The sequence below is a fragment of the Sinocyclocheilus rhinocerous genome, unplaced genomic scaffold (genome assembly GCF_001515625.1).
Source record: "Sinocyclocheilus rhinocerous isolate Xijiao unplaced genomic scaffold, SAMN03320098_v1.1 scaffold358, whole genome shotgun sequence".
Lineage (NCBI taxonomy): Eukaryota > Metazoa > Chordata > Actinopteri > Cypriniformes > Cyprinidae > Sinocyclocheilus > Sinocyclocheilus rhinocerous.
The window spans coordinates 938,859-957,506 of NW_015650700.1; the positions used below are offsets into that span (position 1 = coordinate 938,859).

General features: G+C 38.8%; 1 protein-coding gene across 1 annotated transcript in view; it reads right to left on the reverse strand.

The window, feature by feature from the left end:
- The window catches only part of LOC107712326 (dystonin-like), a 120,240-nt gene that overhangs the window by 5,992 nt on the left and 95,600 nt on the right, over window positions 1-18,648 (reverse strand). The window contains exons 75-90 of the mRNA XM_016517550.1: window positions 18,405-18,506; window positions 17,737-17,910; window positions 16,154-16,309; window positions 15,868-16,065; window positions 14,569-14,697; window positions 13,389-13,559; window positions 12,064-12,219; window positions 10,961-11,167; window positions 9,971-10,090; window positions 8,507-8,676; window positions 7,213-7,372; window positions 4,976-5,170; window positions 4,445-4,573; window positions 3,057-3,200; window positions 1,820-2,008; window positions 1,581-1,710 (exon numbers count right to left, since the gene is read on the reverse strand). Of these exons, the coding sequence (XP_016373036.1) occupies window positions 1,581-1,710; window positions 1,820-2,008; window positions 3,057-3,200; window positions 4,445-4,573; window positions 4,976-5,170; window positions 7,213-7,372; window positions 8,507-8,676; window positions 9,971-10,090; window positions 10,961-11,167; window positions 12,064-12,219; window positions 13,389-13,559; window positions 14,569-14,697; window positions 15,868-16,065; window positions 16,154-16,309; window positions 17,737-17,910; window positions 18,405-18,506 (2,530 nt within the window). The remainder of the gene's footprint in view (window positions 1-1,580; window positions 1,711-1,819; window positions 2,009-3,056; window positions 3,201-4,444; window positions 4,574-4,975; window positions 5,171-7,212; window positions 7,373-8,506; window positions 8,677-9,970; window positions 10,091-10,960; window positions 11,168-12,063; window positions 12,220-13,388; window positions 13,560-14,568; window positions 14,698-15,867; window positions 16,066-16,153; window positions 16,310-17,736; window positions 17,911-18,404; window positions 18,507-18,648) is intronic.

Genomic DNA, 18,648 nt, shown 5'->3' on the forward strand with positions numbered 1-18,648 from the left:
AGTCTATTGGCGCTTTTCCACTGCGTGGTACGACTCGGCTCAGTACGGCACGGCACGGTTCGGCTCGGCTCGGGTTGCGTTTTCACTGCAGTTCAGTACCGCTTTAGAGTGGGCGGGATTATTCACATGTCGTTATAGTTGTGCCGCCTCTACTACCACGACTCCTAAAAAAAACGTTTTCATTCCGTGTCGCCCCATCAAGCTCTTGCTGGATCCGCTCCTCTGCTATCAACGAGAGGAACGTCTGTTCTTCCGCAACAGACAACAAAACTTTTTGGTTGTTAAAAAAAGGTGCGCTTGTTCAAAACAGTTGCGTTCGGTCCTTCGCTGGCTGTGCAGATTTAAATCTAGTGGTTCTTTTGTGTTTGTGTCGCAAGTTCAGTGACGCAGGTAGTAACGATTCTCTCCGGCCAATCCGTGATCAGCAGAGTTTACACGTCACGTTTTGGTAACGGTACGGTTCACTTGGAACCCCAACCGAGGTGGTACTAAAAAAAGTACCAGGTACCAGGTACTGTACCCAGTGGAAAACCCCCCAAAAGTGAACCGTACCGAGCCGTACTGTGCCGTACCATGCAGTGGAAAAGCGCCAATACTTCCCTACTATATAGAAGGCAAAAAATAGTATGTGTAAAGAATAGTATATCCACATTCACATTGTGTATAAAATAGTAAGAGAAAAGTACACACACACACACACACACTCACAAAAAAAAAAACAAAAAACAATAACTTGGACCAACTTTTAAAAAAATGTTACGGACAAATTTCAGTTGTTCTCAAATTATTGTTGTGGTTTGGTTCAAATCTTACATTTTGATTTAATATTAATCCAAAATAATGATCCCAAAATGAAAACATTCATATAAAATAAAAAGATTATTTATTGCAAAGACTACCATACTTAAAATATTTTCTTTAGACATAGGCCAAAATGTTACTTAAAGTCGGTCCAGCACACGACCAGCTTAAACCAGCAGCCATGCTTCAAAACATACCTAACCAGCATATGCTGGTTTTTCAACAGGGCTACTACTGGCACTGAAGTGCATCTCTGATGAACACTTTACTATCCCACGAGGCCATGGATGTGGATTTGTGAATGCCAGTGAAGCAACACAACTGATGCTGGTAGGGTCACATGACAATGACAAAATAGTCAATGTAGTATATCTGGATTAAACTTACACTACTACACACATTCATACTTTATAGAACATACTTTTTAATGGTTGCAAGATAATTACTTATTCAAAAGAAGTTCAGTACCTATTCAGACAGTATGCGATTTCAGACGCTGCCAAGGTATTAACAAACCCTATCCCATGCTCTAACCCTAAACTGATTCCTACTCCTAACCACAACCCCTAACTTTCAAGCCTCTTCTCAAACTCTTACCCCAGTCCCTAGAATTAGCACTGAACCCTGCTCAGTTTTTCCTTTGCTTAAATCATGCTAAAGCATGCTATTGTTCACTGAGGTCCAGCTATGGTGCATGCACAGTCTACAACAAGGACTGTCGTGAAGACCATGTAAAATTGAATTGAGAAACTGGACTCAGCTTGGATCCTGGTACTCACTGGCTGTTCGTCCTTTCCCTAGAATAGGGATTTGAGACTGAACCGGAGGATCCGCTGTGGCTTTTCTCTTATGAGTTTTGGTGATTTTATCCACGTCTGGTTGATTTCTGGTCATCTCTTCCATGAATGTCTGGTACACAAAAAAACACAAACAGCTGTTTCTATAATTCATACTACTAAACTTTGACTAACTGTGTAAAGGTGTTAAAGTGAGCCCTTCATACAGCTCTTGATGCTACCTGGTGCTCAGCGATGAGCGATTTGACTTCCTCTAACTCTTGAGGAAGAGGTTCCTTGTCTTTCTCGCCGAGTGTGGTTTCAGCCCACTTTAGCCAGTTCAGCAGGTTCTCCAGCAGTTCTTGCGTGGCCAGCAGTTCGGCCAGAGCACTGGAGAGTCTCTGCTGGTGCTGACGTGCCCAGGCTGTTACCTGACACAGACGCAGAAATCAGATCATACTGTAGACAGTGTCGACTGTTAAAAGGGACATCGGATGCCCACTTTCCACAAGTTGGTATGATTCTTTAGGGTCTTCGTGAAATGTCAGTAACATACTTTCGTTAAAATTCCTCAATGGTCGTGTAAAACAACACCCTTTTTATCTTGTCAAAAACAGATCTGTTCACAGCGAGCCGTTTTGGTGCATGTCTCTTTAAATGATAATGAGCTCTGCTCACCCCGCCCCTCTCTTCCGTGGGGCGTGTTGACACAAGACTTGTGAATTGCTGCCTTGGACTCCGTATATGGCTCGGAGGGGGTCTTATTCAAACAGTTAGCTAGCTACGTAGAAACTGGCTGCAAATTGAAACAGCTCGCTGGATGACAGTTTCAGACCTATAACGAACTGGCTGTGTGTTTTCTTTTCAGTTTTTCTGAGCTGGCAGACACGCCAGAAACCTAACTAGATGCAAAAAAGATAAAAGTGAAAATGTCATCCGATGTCCCCTTTAACAGTTATGAATCACCCATTGAGGGATCCGACCTACAACCTTTTGGTTACCAGCCCAGATTTTTGAGGTAGCACACAAAACAGGAAAATACTTTCTTGATCTGGCTGCCTTCACGCAGCTTTCGAAAATAACAGAAAAACTTAGTTTTATAAGTCTGTCTGGAACTGTTGTATTTATAAAGTTAATAAAATGAGCACTTTTGAGGAAGAACTAGTTTCTGGATTCATTGGTTCAGATGAGAGTGGTATGAAATCTCTGAAAGACACTCAAGGCAGATCCATGTTTTCTGCTTTTTTCCCCCCTGTATTTTTGTATTTTCCTCCCTCTTTCAATTATTGTGGTAAAGTCTATGTGAATGAATGTGTTTGGACATTTTACATGTCCCTCAGATGGTCTCTTTCTGACTAAGTGAGCGGAACTTAAAACTCATCTACTTTTATTCAAATATGCATATAATGCCTAAATATGATGTACTTCTCATTAAATGTCCCTGAATGATTTAGAGAAAACTTATAGAAATAGACAAACCTCCTCAAACCGTGCTTTGATGATGGTGTTCCAGTGTTTGATGGTGGTGATGGAGTCTGGGTGGCAGATGGACAGGATTGCCTCTCCCATGCTTGTGGCTTTATTCAGGGCCAGTCGCTTCTCCTCCAGCTTCTTCATAAACTCCTGCATGTATTCTTCCATTAGCAAATGGTCATGGTTACACAAAGAGCAGCCCATCTCCAGCAATACTGCTGCATGATCCGAGGCCATGAATAATGCCTCAGGACGAGTGTTGGGCAAAGTTAGATGTGTGAAATGCATTTGGCTCGATAATTACAAGAGAAAGCTCAGACACTGTCCACAATGCAAATAAGCACTGTGACTCAATGTGCCAAACTAGACTGCTTCCACTATAATTTAATAACATAATTCAACTAAATGGTCTACACTGCGAGTGGTGCCTCTAAGAATAAAGAACAATTTATTGTCAGTAAAATAAATACATAAATGCATAAATAAATAAATAAATATCTAAGGGCTAATGTACAGTCAGCTATTATAAACTATACTCAGACAGGGTGATCAGGATCCTGATGCAAAGAATACATTATTACATGGCTACTTACCAAATAAATAAATGGATGTGAAATAGCAAGGTGAGATCATTTTAAAATAATGTGAAAATAAATACCAAGAAAAAAAAAGCAAAAATACAAAAATAGTAGACCACATACATAACTGAAAAAAAATGTACTTGAGTATGATGGTGTAAATTTAAAATGTCATTTGTTAAATTACTTATTTCAAAAATGTTACTTCAAAAACATGATTATGTAGAGTATGTATGCCATCGATGGCATCCTATTCCCAGTATGCAGAGATTATGTATCTATCATTAATAACTGGTGTTTAAACCTTAGGAGAAACCCCATCATCTCCCAGGATGTTTGCTTCCTCAAACTGTGGACGTGAATAATGTCTCGGGGAACAGACTATTTTGGATATTGAATATGAGATCACACTATATGGGTTGAAATATGGGTTGAACTCTTTCCTGGCAAGCAGTAGTTAATAAAGATTTGAAGCCATGTATGGCTTTTGTTACTCAGTTGGACGTGGAGAGAGATCGGGCTATGGATCACTACCTCACATTATGAGTGGAGCTAATAAAAAATGTCAAGAGTTGTGGAAAACACAGACACACGTTCTGTCTTGGAAAGATTACGATCCCTCTGGCACACACTTGCATTTGAACTCAATGCTGTAATGTAGAACAGATACGATTTCATTTTTTGTGTTTACTGTGGCCCATCATTTTTGCCAGTAAATACTGATATGCTATGGCCACTAAAAGGTTTTACAAGGTAAACGTCACACTGATTAATTTTTCTCATGTGGATTATTTGCCATTGTTGTAGGAAACTTGCCTTGTGCTGTTCAATGAGTGCGCGGAGGGCTTCTTCATCGTCAGGCAAGGCACCGTGGAAGCGAAGGCTCTGCTCGGCCTCTGCAAGCCACTCCAGTAAGATATGAACAGTGGAGTGGAACTCCTCAGCCTGAGGAACGATGCACAAATGTGTAAAAAATGTGCATTCGCAAAGAACTATTTTTTTTTTTTTCCCTAATTTTTTTTTATATTTTTACGTTTTCCGTGACTCTTGAAACCCTATGTTTTGGAGTTCATTGCACTATCAAACATACTGCTACTTTCATAAACAAAAACTTCCTTTGAAGGCTGGAGCAGCACACACTCTATTGGATCTGACAGCAATTCTGACACTTGTAAGTTAGTTTTGATAATAGTTTGACATGAAAGGTTAGCCAATCATAACCGTGGTAATTAACATAGATGTTTTTACAGTAGCTTGTTTTATTCTAACGGTCAAAATTGTTATTAAAAGCGGTCATGAGTGTAACATCTGGCAGCGTGATTGCTGATGACAGACGGCATGTCTTACCTGACACAGTGCCTGCTCGAGCCGTGTCTGTTTGGACACAGAGAGGCTGCACACCGTCTCCCAGCGCGTGCTCAGCTCTTGCATCTGAGCTTTGACCCAGGACGAGTCATCGTGGCTGCTCTCAATAAGCTCACGGGCCGAGCGCTTCAAAGCCTGCACGCTGCCAGTCCTTTTGCCCAACTCTTTCTGGAACACCTGCAGTACACATGGAGAAATACATTCAACATTCAACCCATCCACTTTTAGCTGCCTATATAGACAGCATTCTAACTGAAATGGAACCTCATAAATGAGTGATTTGGAAAGCTCTACATAGGCAGCAATATTATCATATATATGCATTTTCTAAAACTCCTAATGCTAATGTGATGCACTAATAATCATAAAACGTATATAGCATGGATAGATGTTGGGTTAAACAGTTAAGCTGTAATTCGATTTCAAGACACCAGTTTTTTACGAACTATTTCCAGTACTTACTGAATTATTTTTATAATCAATCACATTTTGTGTGCCTGTGCAATGCTGTCTACAGTATGTCACGCCAGAGCCCATGTCCATCTCTGATGTCATCACATTAGGGACCAGTTAAGAGGTACTTGTCCATTGCTATCAATCACGCTCATAACGTTATCAACAGCCAGGCTTTACGACATTTGCACATCACCAGGTTTTAATTATGTAGCCTATGACTTTGCTTCAGCATTGGTCATTACAACAAAAAAAAAGGATGTTGGCTCTGTGACTTTGATGATGTGGTGTATGAAATATGAATCAAATTAGGTGATCCTTCTTTATCTTGCGACTACATAAATGCTGAGATATTTATAGAATCTTGTCTAAAAGCTGGAATTTTATTTTAGCCAGATCACCCAGTTCTTGATTGCATCCATAGAAATCATGCGTAAACAGCACCAAACATAGTCAGAAGACTGCTGGTGACCATTTGCTCAGGCTAAGGCCTCAATTACGAGCGTGAATGAGGTCTCCTCTAGGCTCATCAGCTCAAGTGTGTTCTGATGTCTACTCTAGCGATGTGTTTGAGTCCGTCTTGTCAGCGCTCCTGTCACCTCTAACTGAAACCAGTGGGTTCGGTCATATTACTCTCCCTCTGATGATACTACAGTGTAATTATATTTTATTCTTGACAGAACCAAGAAGTTAAAAACACGCGGACGGATATTTTAAGAAAGCTGCTCAAGGCTTGAAACATGCACATGCACACAGCAGCAGTACTGAGATCAGAGCATGGCATGGGTCAGACTGGACGTCCCGTCATGTACAACTGCTCTTTTGAGTCATGAGCATGTGCGGTACCCACCAAGTTATATCCTGTGTCATCAACGTATATAATTATTGTTATTTTTAACTAGATTTGTACAGTATTTTAGGTGAGGTTTGTTCTGGCACGTCGAGTTTAAGCTTCTGTTGATTACAGTATTTGATGTGCTCTATGTATGCGCATTGATCAACATTGACCACAAAACCAGTCATAAGGGTCATTTTTTTTAAATTGAGATTTATACACCATCTCAAAGCTGAATAAATAAACTTTCCATTGATGTATGGTTTGTTAGGATAGGACAAATTTGGCCGAGATACAACTATTTGAAAATCTGGAATCTGAGGGTGCAAAAAAATCTAAATATTGAGAAAATATCGATAATTTTGACCCATACAATGTATTTTTGGCTATTGCTACAAATATACCCCAGCGACTTAAGACTGCTTTTGTGGTGCAGGGTCACATATGTGAATAAAAGCCTAAATTAAATCCGTCCAGTAAAGCAAATCATGTCTCTTCAGAAGAAGTGGAATACACCGTTCAATTTACAGTGGTGTGAAAAAGTTTTTGCCCCCTTCCTGTTTTTTTAATTGTTTGCATATTTGTCACACTTAAAAGATTCAGATCATCAAACCAATTTTAATATTACGCAACAAAAAACAGGAAGGGGGGCAAAAACTTTTTCACACCACTGTACATGGATTTCTTTTACAATGTGCTTATGATGTTTTTAAAATCCTGAAAATGATGAGAGAATATAAAAAATATCTAGGGCTGTGCCAAAACAATCATATAATATATTGTGGTAGTTTTTCGTGATATTGTATCATTACTTTAGATATCTGTATCTTTAGATATCAATTTCATTCATTCATTCACTCACTCATATCATGTCCTACAGTTCAGTATTGAAGAAGCAGGTTGTGTAAATCAGTCAAACTCATGCGGGTACCTTATGGCTGTCGATGAGGTTCAGCACGAGGTCTATGTCTCCATGCACGGGCTGATCTTCAGCAAGCTGTGGTTCCACTTTATAGAGCCAGTCGATGAGAGCCTGCAGTGCGTCTGTGAACTGACCTGAGAACAGCAGAGCCTCCTCCAGCTTATTCTGCCTGTAGAAAAAAAAATAGCCCATATGATGTCAAATACACAGTTGTGACAACATATCCTTTTGTCTCACCATGAATCATGGACAGTTAGTTGACAAATAACACAGATATTAAATATTGTTTACTCAACATTAATATCTGAGGTCTGAATTCATATGAATGCATAAAGGAAAAATGGGTAACACTTTAAAATAAGGTTTCATTTGTTAGCATTAGTTAACTACATTAGTTAACATCAACTAACAATGAAAAATACATCTAAAGCATGGTTAATTTTAGTTCTATCATGAGAACTCTCTGAAGATTTTAGCATGGTAATGGATGACAATGTTAATGTATTTGGTCTTGGCGGAAAAGATCTACTACGCTGCTGCTGCTGCTGTTGGTTATTGCTGTATTTGTAGATTATTGCTGCTGCTGCTGCAAGCAAGTACAGGAACTTGCTACTGCCAATACATAAGCCGATATGGTGCTGTGAGTATTTAAGACATACTGCTGCTGCACAAATAGCATATAAAATAACCCATAGCAGATCTATACAGGTGGAGCTGGGGAAGGTGGAGGGTTTCAGAGGAACTCTGAAAGCACGCTGCAATGCTCAAGCGAATGCTAATCAGCCATTTAAATGTAAATCAGCAAGCTCATTGGCTGCGTATGCAACATATACCAATCAGCTTGTGACAAGTCGTTTAATGCTAAGAATGTCATCAGTTACGTTAAGGACCCATCAGCCTGCGCCATCAAGAGTTTCATGACAGAACTTGGTATTTTATTGTAGTTTTAGTTCATTTTGATGTTTACTAATACAATAAAAGCAAAAGTTGTATCTGTTAATATTATTTAATGGATCTGAGTTAACATGAACTAACAATGAACAGTTGTATTTTTATTAGCTAATATTAACAAATAAATCCTGTAACAAATGTATTGCTCATTGTTAGTTAATGCATTAACTAACATTTACTAACAGGACCTTACTGGAAAATATATATTTTAGGTGTTCTGAAAAATCAAATAAGCCTAATTTGAATAAAGCCTGAAATAGGCTTAATTTTGTTTATGCAAAATGTATACATCCATTTTTAATAGGGGAGATGGATATGTGTTTTTCTGAAATCCACCCAAATGCGCATGTACCTCTCCACAGATTTCCCGCAGACTGTGTCCCATTTGTCCCTGAGCTCACTGAGCATGTCGTCCAGTTTCTGGTTGTCATCTTGCAAGGAGGTCTTGTCCTTCAAAGCTCGGCCCGTGCGACTGGTGGTGTCACACACCGAATGCTTGCTGCCCAGAGTTTTCTGGAACTCCTACAATCCCCCCCACACAAGACAAACAGAGGCGAAGGGTCATTCAAATATAGCTCAAGGGCACGCGTCCCGCAAGCCATCCTGTGAGGTCTTCCAGGAAGCCTGATGTCATCAGATCCTGCCATTTGTATTTGTGACTGACTCATCAGAACATCTGAAGCACTGCTGAGCTGTTAATTACATACCAACATGCAGCACTAAGATCAGGATCACACAATCCTACTCGTGTCCTGCTTTAAAACCACTGATGGTGCACATCATCTGTGACTGAGGAGCCCGACTTCAGTTTTAAAGAATTGCAATTGAAAAACATCTAACATGCTCAGTCTGTTTACTTCCATTTTTTAGGCATTGTGTGGCCTGAAACGGTGAACTCTTTAAAGTTCTGGGGAAAAAAATCATGTACACCTCTTTAAAATATAAAGATCACCTCCCAAAAAGTGGGGGAATTAATTAGACAGGAGTATAACAGGATGCCACTTCTTATGACCCACAGTCAGTGAAAAACACAATAGCCGTGAGTGAAAAAGCACCTGGAATTGTGATTCACACTGTCCATCAGTTGTTCCACATTCACAGATGGGGGATACAAACATGGTGTGAACAGGAAGTCTATATGACCCCATTTAAACCTGCAATTTACATCCATTTTTTGTGATCGGAGCACAAGTGGTCAGCGCTAAATATAGGTGCGAATGAGTAAATTGTTCAGTGCATTGTGTAGTTTAAATGCTCATCTGTCCTGAATGTGACCACGGTGAAACAAAGCCTAAACGTAGCAGATTCACGTGATCTCTCACAGCAAAACAAGCGATTTAAACTTTGGTGTGTTGTCCACATGGATTACAATCGCCAATTACAGCTGTACTCCTAACCCTTTTTATTTGCTTCCATTCCCTCTCGCTCATAAGCTGTGTAACATGGGTTTGTTTGTTCAATTTTCATCCCCATGAAAGTGATGTAGAGTGTGTCAAAATAAGAAGGGAGCGTCTCGAACGAAAACTGAACACAAGTGCTCACAGGAGAGGCATTAGGAACGCATGTTAATACCAGTGGCCGGTTGCATAAACGGTTTAAGACTAGTTTTACAAGTTAGTAATCTCATTTTTTTAAGAGAGGTCAACTGCTAGTTGGCCAGACTAGTTCTTTACCTAGTTTTAGCATAGTGACTGTGTTTATATAACTATCAGCATGTGGAAATGGTGTCTCGGCTGACCGCTTGTGATGGGATCACTGCGAACACATCTTAATACCAGACGTGTATTGGACAGGGAAATGGACTGGTGTCGGTCACCTTGTGCTGGGATAACTGCATCTTGATCTTGTCCGGATCATTAGCGATCTCCAGCTCAGAGTCCAGCGCTCTCTCGGACTCTTCCAGCCACTCCATCAGTTTGTTCCAGGTCTCATGGAACTGCAGAAGACGAGAGCGTGAGAATCCATCAGTGTAGTACGCAGTATTATTACAGCATATTCTTTTTTCCATGATTGAACCACAGAGAATTTCTTTTGGCTTTTTTTACACTGAACAAAAAAAAAAATATTCCGTCATGTCCAACAAGTTTGCTCAAAAATCGATTACAGTTACTAAATAATCGTTTGCATACAAAGTCAACCCCTCAGGTCAGTATTTATCAGATGCGCCTTTGGCAGCAATTCCCAAGTAATCTGTGTTGATACTGTAGGTCTTTATTATCAGCTCTGCACTTCTGGCCACTGCAATGTTTCTCATTCTTCTTTGTAACTCCAGCTCAGTCTGGCTGCATGGAGCTTGTGAGTGCACAGCCGTTTTCAAGTCCCCTCATAAATTCTCAATTGGACTTGGACTTTGACCAGGACATCAACATTGTTGTTTTAAGCCATTCCTGTGAAGCTCTCGCTTTATGCATTGGGAATTACAAATCTTGTGTCTTGTTTTACAGGGAAAATACAGGGATTTCCCGGTACTGTCTTATATTTATTTTATCCTATACCCTTTATGCAGACCCTTTCACAGTCAAGAAGAATCCCCACAGTATGTTGCTGCCCATGAGTGATCTTCATATCCTCTTATGTTATGAGTTTAAAAAAAAAATCTACCGCATTGACGATTTAGGTGTGTTATATTAAAGAGTGTAAAATCACTTTGACATAAAAGAGTCTCATTACGTTGATCAGTCGCAAAAGAAGCCAAATTAAGTTCTCTGTGATTCAATCATTCCTATAGTGACTATATCTAGCAAGGATGTGTGATTACAAAAAGCATGGCTTTTAAATGAGTTCTATCCCAGGGGTCCTCTCCCACCTGTTTGGCACGTTTCCTGGCATCGTCCAGCAGGCGTCCTCTCTCCACTGATCTCTGCACGACCTTCTCCCAGCGGCCTTGAACGCTCAGCAGGAGGTTCTTGATCAACACCACGTCCTGTTTCTGACTGAAGTACTTGAGGTGTGTTCCTGTCTTATCCAGCTCGATGATCTGATCCCGATGTGAGTTCACCTCAGTCACAAACACCTGCAATTCCAGCAGATCCATTTTAAGAAAGTTAAGAAAATTTAATTTTGGAAAAGGACTGTTTCTTTCAAGTGCAAGAATATGGCTCATTTAAAGTCACAATGAAATGCAAGTAGCAACAGATAATAACGATTTTTCTCATAATGTAATAGATTATTTTATGAGAAATGTATTACATTATGATCACACTGTAGCAACTTATAATGCAATCACAGCTTGATAAACAAGCACATAAAGTACTGTGAAACAATGTTTAAATTATAGTAATAATCAGTAACACTTTGTTTTACAGAGTCCTTGTTGCAGTTACTGAAGAGGGCTTTTTTAGGCTATACGTTGTATACAGTGTTTTGTACAGTTTGTCATTTAACAGTATGTATACATTTTATTGTCAATTTAAAAAAATATTTTATATATTTCACATGCTTATGTATTTATAAGAAGTAATGCACAGCAACAACAACATTAATAATAATAATAATTGCATGAATATTTATATCTGGTGCATTTTATTATTACAATTATAATAATATGACAATGTTTTTAGTGAATTTATAATGTAATACATTTCTTACAATGTAAAAAATATTACATTATTAGCTTAGGATTTTATTACGTTTTAGAAAAGTATTACATTATGAACATTTTATTACATTATTAATATAATACTTATGTGTAGTTGTCACATTACTCTTTGTTATTACATGATGCAAAACGTTTTATGCAAAACATGCACAGATGAATTGTTCACAATAAGATCAATAACATGCGTTTAAAAAATAGATGGGGTGAGTTTTCATTTCATGCTGAGATTTAGCAATAAGCCACAGTAAGCTGCATGAAAGTTTTTGTTAGACTTGTATATCATGTTGCATATCATGTCAAAGAGCACTGACCTTATGCTCATCTATCTGGAACATGACGGTCTCCAGGATGAGGGAGGCAGGGGAGACCATAGTAAGGGTCTGTTCGGCCTGCGTCAGCCAGTTTATGAAATCCTGTAGTGAGTTATGGAAGTCTGTGGCCATCGCCAGAGCCTCCTCCAGTTTCACCTATGGCCGATCAAACACAAACACATCCTTTCATCTCAGATTCAACTGTGAGTCATTTGCTTTCCCGAAGTGTGAAATAAGCTGTTTGGCTTTATTGTAGAGAATAAACTAGTTTGACAAAGGAAGATGAGGATGGAGAAATGTTTGGGAAATGCGTTTGAAATCAATCCTTAGCGCTGCTTACTACAGCAAGTTAGTAACAAGACATGGCAAGACACTTCTTGATATTTTGTGAAATATGATGATATCTCGGTTATTTTGGAGCATTTTCCTCATGTCACTGAGGAGGATATGAGACACAGGAACTTCCCTTGCACCGCTGGATCACAGTCACTCAATGATCTCATCCAGCAGCATGTGACTCAGCACATGTCATGTGATGTCTGGTTAGCATCACATGTGAGGAGGTATATTTGCAAAAGCTGCAAACATTCAAGGATGACTTGACTATCACAGACGAGGTTCTGACAAGAGCGTGTGTGGTCAAATTCCTGTTGTAAGTGAACGTCTTTGCCAAGTCCAGATTCAACACAGCAAAGCGATCTAAATAAAAAATGACATTAATCTGACAGCCAGATCTGATTTGGACTTTTTTTTTATGAATATATGCTAATTTTGAACTTTGATAATTAGTTCAACCAGAACTGAATGTGTAGCTATCATTTACTCACCTATATGTATATTAAGAATACAGCACTCAAGTCTTATTTTTACTGTACCTTACTTTTCAAGCTGTTTTCATGGAGTTTTGGTCCATTTTATACATTTTATACCATATGCATTCATTGTATGTAAAAGAGAAGTGTGCTCATCCTTAAAATGTTCTCATTTTGAGCGGCACAGAAAAAAAAACAAATCATATAGATGTGGAATGATGATAGAAGTTTTGTTTTTGGCTGAACTTGTGGTTTATTCCACTTCAGCAACTTTGTAGAGACCCCAGACAATTCTACTTTGTTCTGTAGTGATTTATAACTCACTTTGGGCTTGTGCTGGAGTGAAAAAGAATCATTTATCTGACCACATCAAAGCACAACAGCTCACAGATCTGATATCACAGCTACATGAACATAATCAGCCGACAGCCCAGTGATGATGAGAATGAGTCAGACTGACAGGAAGAACACAGAGAGCCCTAACAGAGTAGAGTGAGTGAATCAGACTCTCACCTTCCTCTCTGTCACTTTGGTCTGAACACATTCCCACTTCTCCTGCAGGTTGCGTAGGTCCAGTTCAGTGGTGCTGTCTTGACCCTCAGGGGTCAAGGCCAAAATCTGCTGCCCTCGGTCAAGAAGCTGCTTATATATTTCCTCCTTGGCTTCCAGTGTACTGCAGAGCTCCTACAAACACACAGAGAGACATCGTGTTTACTGACAACCTGACATATGTTGACTATTCAAAGAGTTATTTCTGATATGTGAGCGTAAATATTTTTTTTTACACATCAGCAGAAATCAGAAAGTGTGAAGTCTCTAAAATGTTTCATAAAAACTGGGACAGATTTTTTTTTACTGCACTTTCATACAATTAGATAAAGCCGTTTGCGTTTTTCATCCTTATGTTAGTTTTAAATGACTAGTTCAGCCAAAAATGAACATTGTCAACATTTAATCGCCCTTATATCATTCTAAACCTGTAAGAATTGTCCTTCTGTGCAACACAAAATGAGATTTTGGAAATCATGCAAAGAGATTACAGACCAGGGTCTGTCAGGCTCCAATAAGAACTGTGAATGTAGTTCACAACAAAAAAAAACACTAAAACACACACTTCTATATAGTGCTTTGGACATTTTCGGAACTTGATTCTGATCACTGTATGCTTCTATTTTGCATGAAAAGATCAGCTTGGAGATTTTTCATGTTGCATTAAAGAATGATTTGTTCGTGAACCGGACATCACTCCAGACCGTAATAATTTTGTGTTTCTTGATATGCTTTATTATTCTCAAAGACGGGCAGCCGCCGACTTGCATTTAATGAATCACCAGGGACCAGGGTTTCAGCTAAAAATCTTCTGTATTGTTCTACTGAAGAAAATAAATTAACAGCAACTTTTCATTTTTGGCTGAACTATCCCTTTAAGGAGGAAAGTAAGTCATATGGGTTTGTATTGTCATGACAATGAGTGCATGATGACACATTGTTCAATTTTGGGTGAATTATTCCCCTAAACAAGACTGTTGTGATAAACATTCCTCAATAAAATACTTAAACCAAACCAAGCAAAACTGTTCTCAATAACTAATGCATAAATCTATTGTCGTTGAGATGTAAAATAAAGATGGTGTTGGTTAGTTGTTACAAGCTCGCCATACGTGGCAGATCTGTTGTAGTATTAAACACATACCAGATGGGTGTTAAGCTGCTCTCGGGCCGTTTCTGGTAAGCCTCCGAGGGCCTTTGATGCTAACAGCTGACGCTCTGTGTCTTTCAGCCACCGCTGCATGTCTTCAATCTCACCATGGAAACCTTGAGCCTGAAAACAGATCGGCCAGCGTCACAACAATAGAGTCACACATTCATTACCGCCAGCCGGAGGGGTGAGATTCAAGGGAGAGGCTTGATTAATGAGCACAGATTATTAGTCTTAAAAATGGCAAGTTTGTAGGAAATCTCTCAATTCTGAAACAAGAACAATGGTGTCTGGATTCAAAAAGAGTTAACATAGTCAATAAACAACAATATACAGTATTTCCTTGCTTCCTGTTTTATGTGAGAAAAAAAATAAAACTTAAAATCTTGATTCCAGTCTATAGAGCAATTGTGCTTTTTTATTTTTATTTATTAAAAAACACTTTAAAAATGTTGACATAGGTATCATTTTATATTAATTATATGTGATACATATAACGTTGCTCTTCAGTCAACTCATTATTAATTATACATATATGTGACCCTGGAGCACAAAAGCAGTCTTAAGTCGCTGGGGTATATTTGTAGCAATAGCCAAAAATACATTGTATGGGTCAAAATTATCGATTTTTCTTTTATGCCAAAAATCATTAGGACATTAAGTAAAGGTCATGTTCCATAAAGATATTTTGTAAATTTCCTACTGTAAATAAATCAAAACTTAATTTTTGATTAGTAATATGCATTGCTAAGAACTTCATTTGGACAACTTTAAAGGTGATTTTCTCAATATTTTGATTTTTTTGCACCCTCAGATTCCAGATTTTCAAATAGTTGTATCTCGGCCAAATTTGGCCTAGCATAACAAACCTTACATCAATGGAAAGCTTATTTATTCAGCTTTGATGTGGTGTATAAATCTCTATTTCAAAAAATTTACCCTTATGACTGGTTTTGTGGTCCAGGGTCACATATAAAAAATTCTTTTTTGACATTTAAATCAATTGGGAACGTTGTTTTATGTGATTGTTTCTACTTCTTCATTTGTATGGTCAATATATTCAACATCAGCGTTCAGTGTTCACATCAAAGTAAACTCTTTGAGTGAGAGCATGTGCGTGTATGAACATCTATCGCTTTACTGCTTCTCTTTCACATTCTTTAAGATTAAGAGAGGACATTTTTGGCCTCATGTTGAGAACATCATCAATCATATCTCCATTTTAGGAAACGCTCAGCCTCTGAGATTCCAGAGGGTTGCCAGGTCTCTGGCTGGCTCGTATTCGCTCCTGACCTGCAGCAGGGCACTGTCCAGAAGCTGTCTTCTCTGCTCCGTCTTCTCCAGGATAGTCCTCCAGCGCTGGTTGAGGTTCTCCAGCTTGTTCTGCAGACCTCGCGCCTCCTCTCCAGCACTGGAATCAATGAGGTCACTGCCGGCCTTGTTCACTGCCTCCACCGTGGTCTTATGGGCCAGCACATCGTTCTGCAACACCTACCCAATGGAAGGAAATGACGATACGTGAGCTGAACAGTGCTTGTTGACATCTGAGTGGTTCTGTGGCTCAACGACTGTGACGTACGTGGTGCTTTGCGAGCTCGATCTCGATGGCTTTGGGGTCGCCGCAGGCCTTCCTCTGTTCATTAAGCAGCTCTTCAGTATGAGTGAGCCAAGCCAGAAGTTCATCTAAAGCATGCTGGAACTGCCCTAGAGCCAACAGCGCTCCCTCCAGCTTGTGCTACAAGAGATCAGACCACACAACAGTCATCACAATAATGTTATCATTTGCATAGTGTAGTGAAACATCAAGTATTGTTGACAACATCAGCTTTATCAGGGGTGTGAGTTTGGGGCTGGACTTCCTTTTCAGCAGTCTAAATTTCTTTAAAAACAGTCAGCATTGCTGGAAATATGTCACATAATGGGGTAACACTTTACAATAAGGTAACATTAGTTAATGTTAGTTAATGTATTAACTAACATTAATGAACAATGAACAATACATTTATTACAGTATTTATTAATCTTTGTTAATGTTAGTTAATGAAAATACAATTGTTCATTGTGCATACATGTTAACAAGCACAACTTTTGATTTTAATAATGCATTAGTAAATGTTGAAATTAACATTAACTACGATTAATAAATGCTGTAGAAGTATTGTTCATTCTTAGTTCACGTTAACTAAAGCAGTTAACTAATGTTAATTAATGAACCTTATTGTAAAGTGTTACCCATATTTGAAATGCGTTTCAATGTTGCAATGTCTTGAAATAATTCTGTCACAGACAGACTGGCATTCACGAGCGTCATGCTTTCTATCCTTATCTCCACTTTTTTTAATTTTGTTGCAATTATATAGCTTATCGTACATATAAAATTCAAGAAGTTTATATCAGTAGTCCCATATTTATAATATGTATAGGCCTGTAAATATAATTACCGTAGAAATTGTTATATTGGAATTACTCCATTGTGATAGATGCCCCTTTTTATATTTGAGCCCCTTCCCCTGAGAAACTCTTTGCATTGCCCTGTATACATTGGATTTTAATTTAAGTTTTTTAATAACTATAATGTACTTGAAGTGTGCACCAAGCACTAGGAAATTACAAGTATCAGATTGGGACTCTGTTTCGGCAGATACTGAATATTCAATGACTTGGATTAGATCAGGGGCACAAAAAACTTGATTGGGACATCCCTACCCAAAATCCTTCATTTCCTATGAAGGAAGACCTTTGACTATCTTTGTGTAATTTACACTAGTGTTTTTTTTTTGTATTCTTTATTCTTTACTAATTGTGCATTAGATGGCATTTCTATAAATGCTTTAATTTCCCTTATTAGGATGGCAAAATGTGCACAATTAGAGGCACAATTAAACTGCACAGTTATTGCAGTTATCTAAAAAAAAACTACTTATGATTAATCAATAAATGCAACAGGCCTTGACATGAAATCAAAATTGATCCTATTTATACACATTTATAGTCTTTCTGGTTACTCATTTTTAACAATCCAATCAATTCCCAGTGGATAAAATCTGCTACTCTTTTGAATATCCTATTGCACCCTGGGATAGATCACATTACAGACACTAAATGGGTCATGAACAGCGTTTCACACTGATTTTAAAGTTTAGATCCTTCTCAGTGTCTGACCTGTCTGTTGATGATCTTTTTATCCAGGTTTTCCCAGAGCATTTTCAGCTCATTCATTGGCTCCAGGATGGAAGTGCGGTCGGCTTCCTCTACCACCTTCTTCAGCAGCAGCCCGGTCTGATGGTTCAGCCTTTCCATCTCGATCTGAAGCTGGTACGCATCACCTTTGAACTCCTTCACACACACGACAGCACAGCTTACATCAGGATACTGTTTCACTATGGCTGCATTTACACAGCAAGGATTAATGCAATGATCGGATATTTAGATTTTTGTTCTCCCTGTTAACATTCACTAAAGACATATCTGACTGTCTTTACGATAACATACTGCAGGCTATTGTGTGCCACTAATAAATTCTTGTAGGAATTACGTACAAATAAAATCTTGGGCTAAAAGCATGTTAATTCACCTACAAGCCAATGGTTAAAAAAATTACAGTTGTGCAGGCTCAAACCAACTGTGTAAGACGAAACAAATGAATGGCTCTGTGTAAACACAGCTGCTGTGTGGTCTGTCAGCTCAATTATACTCACGAAACAATCAAAAATGAAAGAGGCTGGAGATAAATAGCTTTCAACTTTGATCTGGATCTACTATGACTTTGACAAAAAGCAACGTGTCATGGCTATGAGAAAATCTCCCACAAGCAAGCAGTAAATCAATACCTTCAGCTCCTCGATCTGCTGTTTCACAGTCTCCAGGTCCGTGCCCACGGGCGACATCGAATCCAGTTTGCCTTCCATAATATCCACTGAGTCAAACATGCTCTGTCGAGGAGGAGGAAACTATTGTCACAGGCTGCACAACATCCGCACCTAGCATCGAGTCAAGTTTCACTTATAGCCCCGATACAAATGTGGCTCAGGTGACAGTGAAAATGAACAAAACTAAGCCACACCTAAACCAATT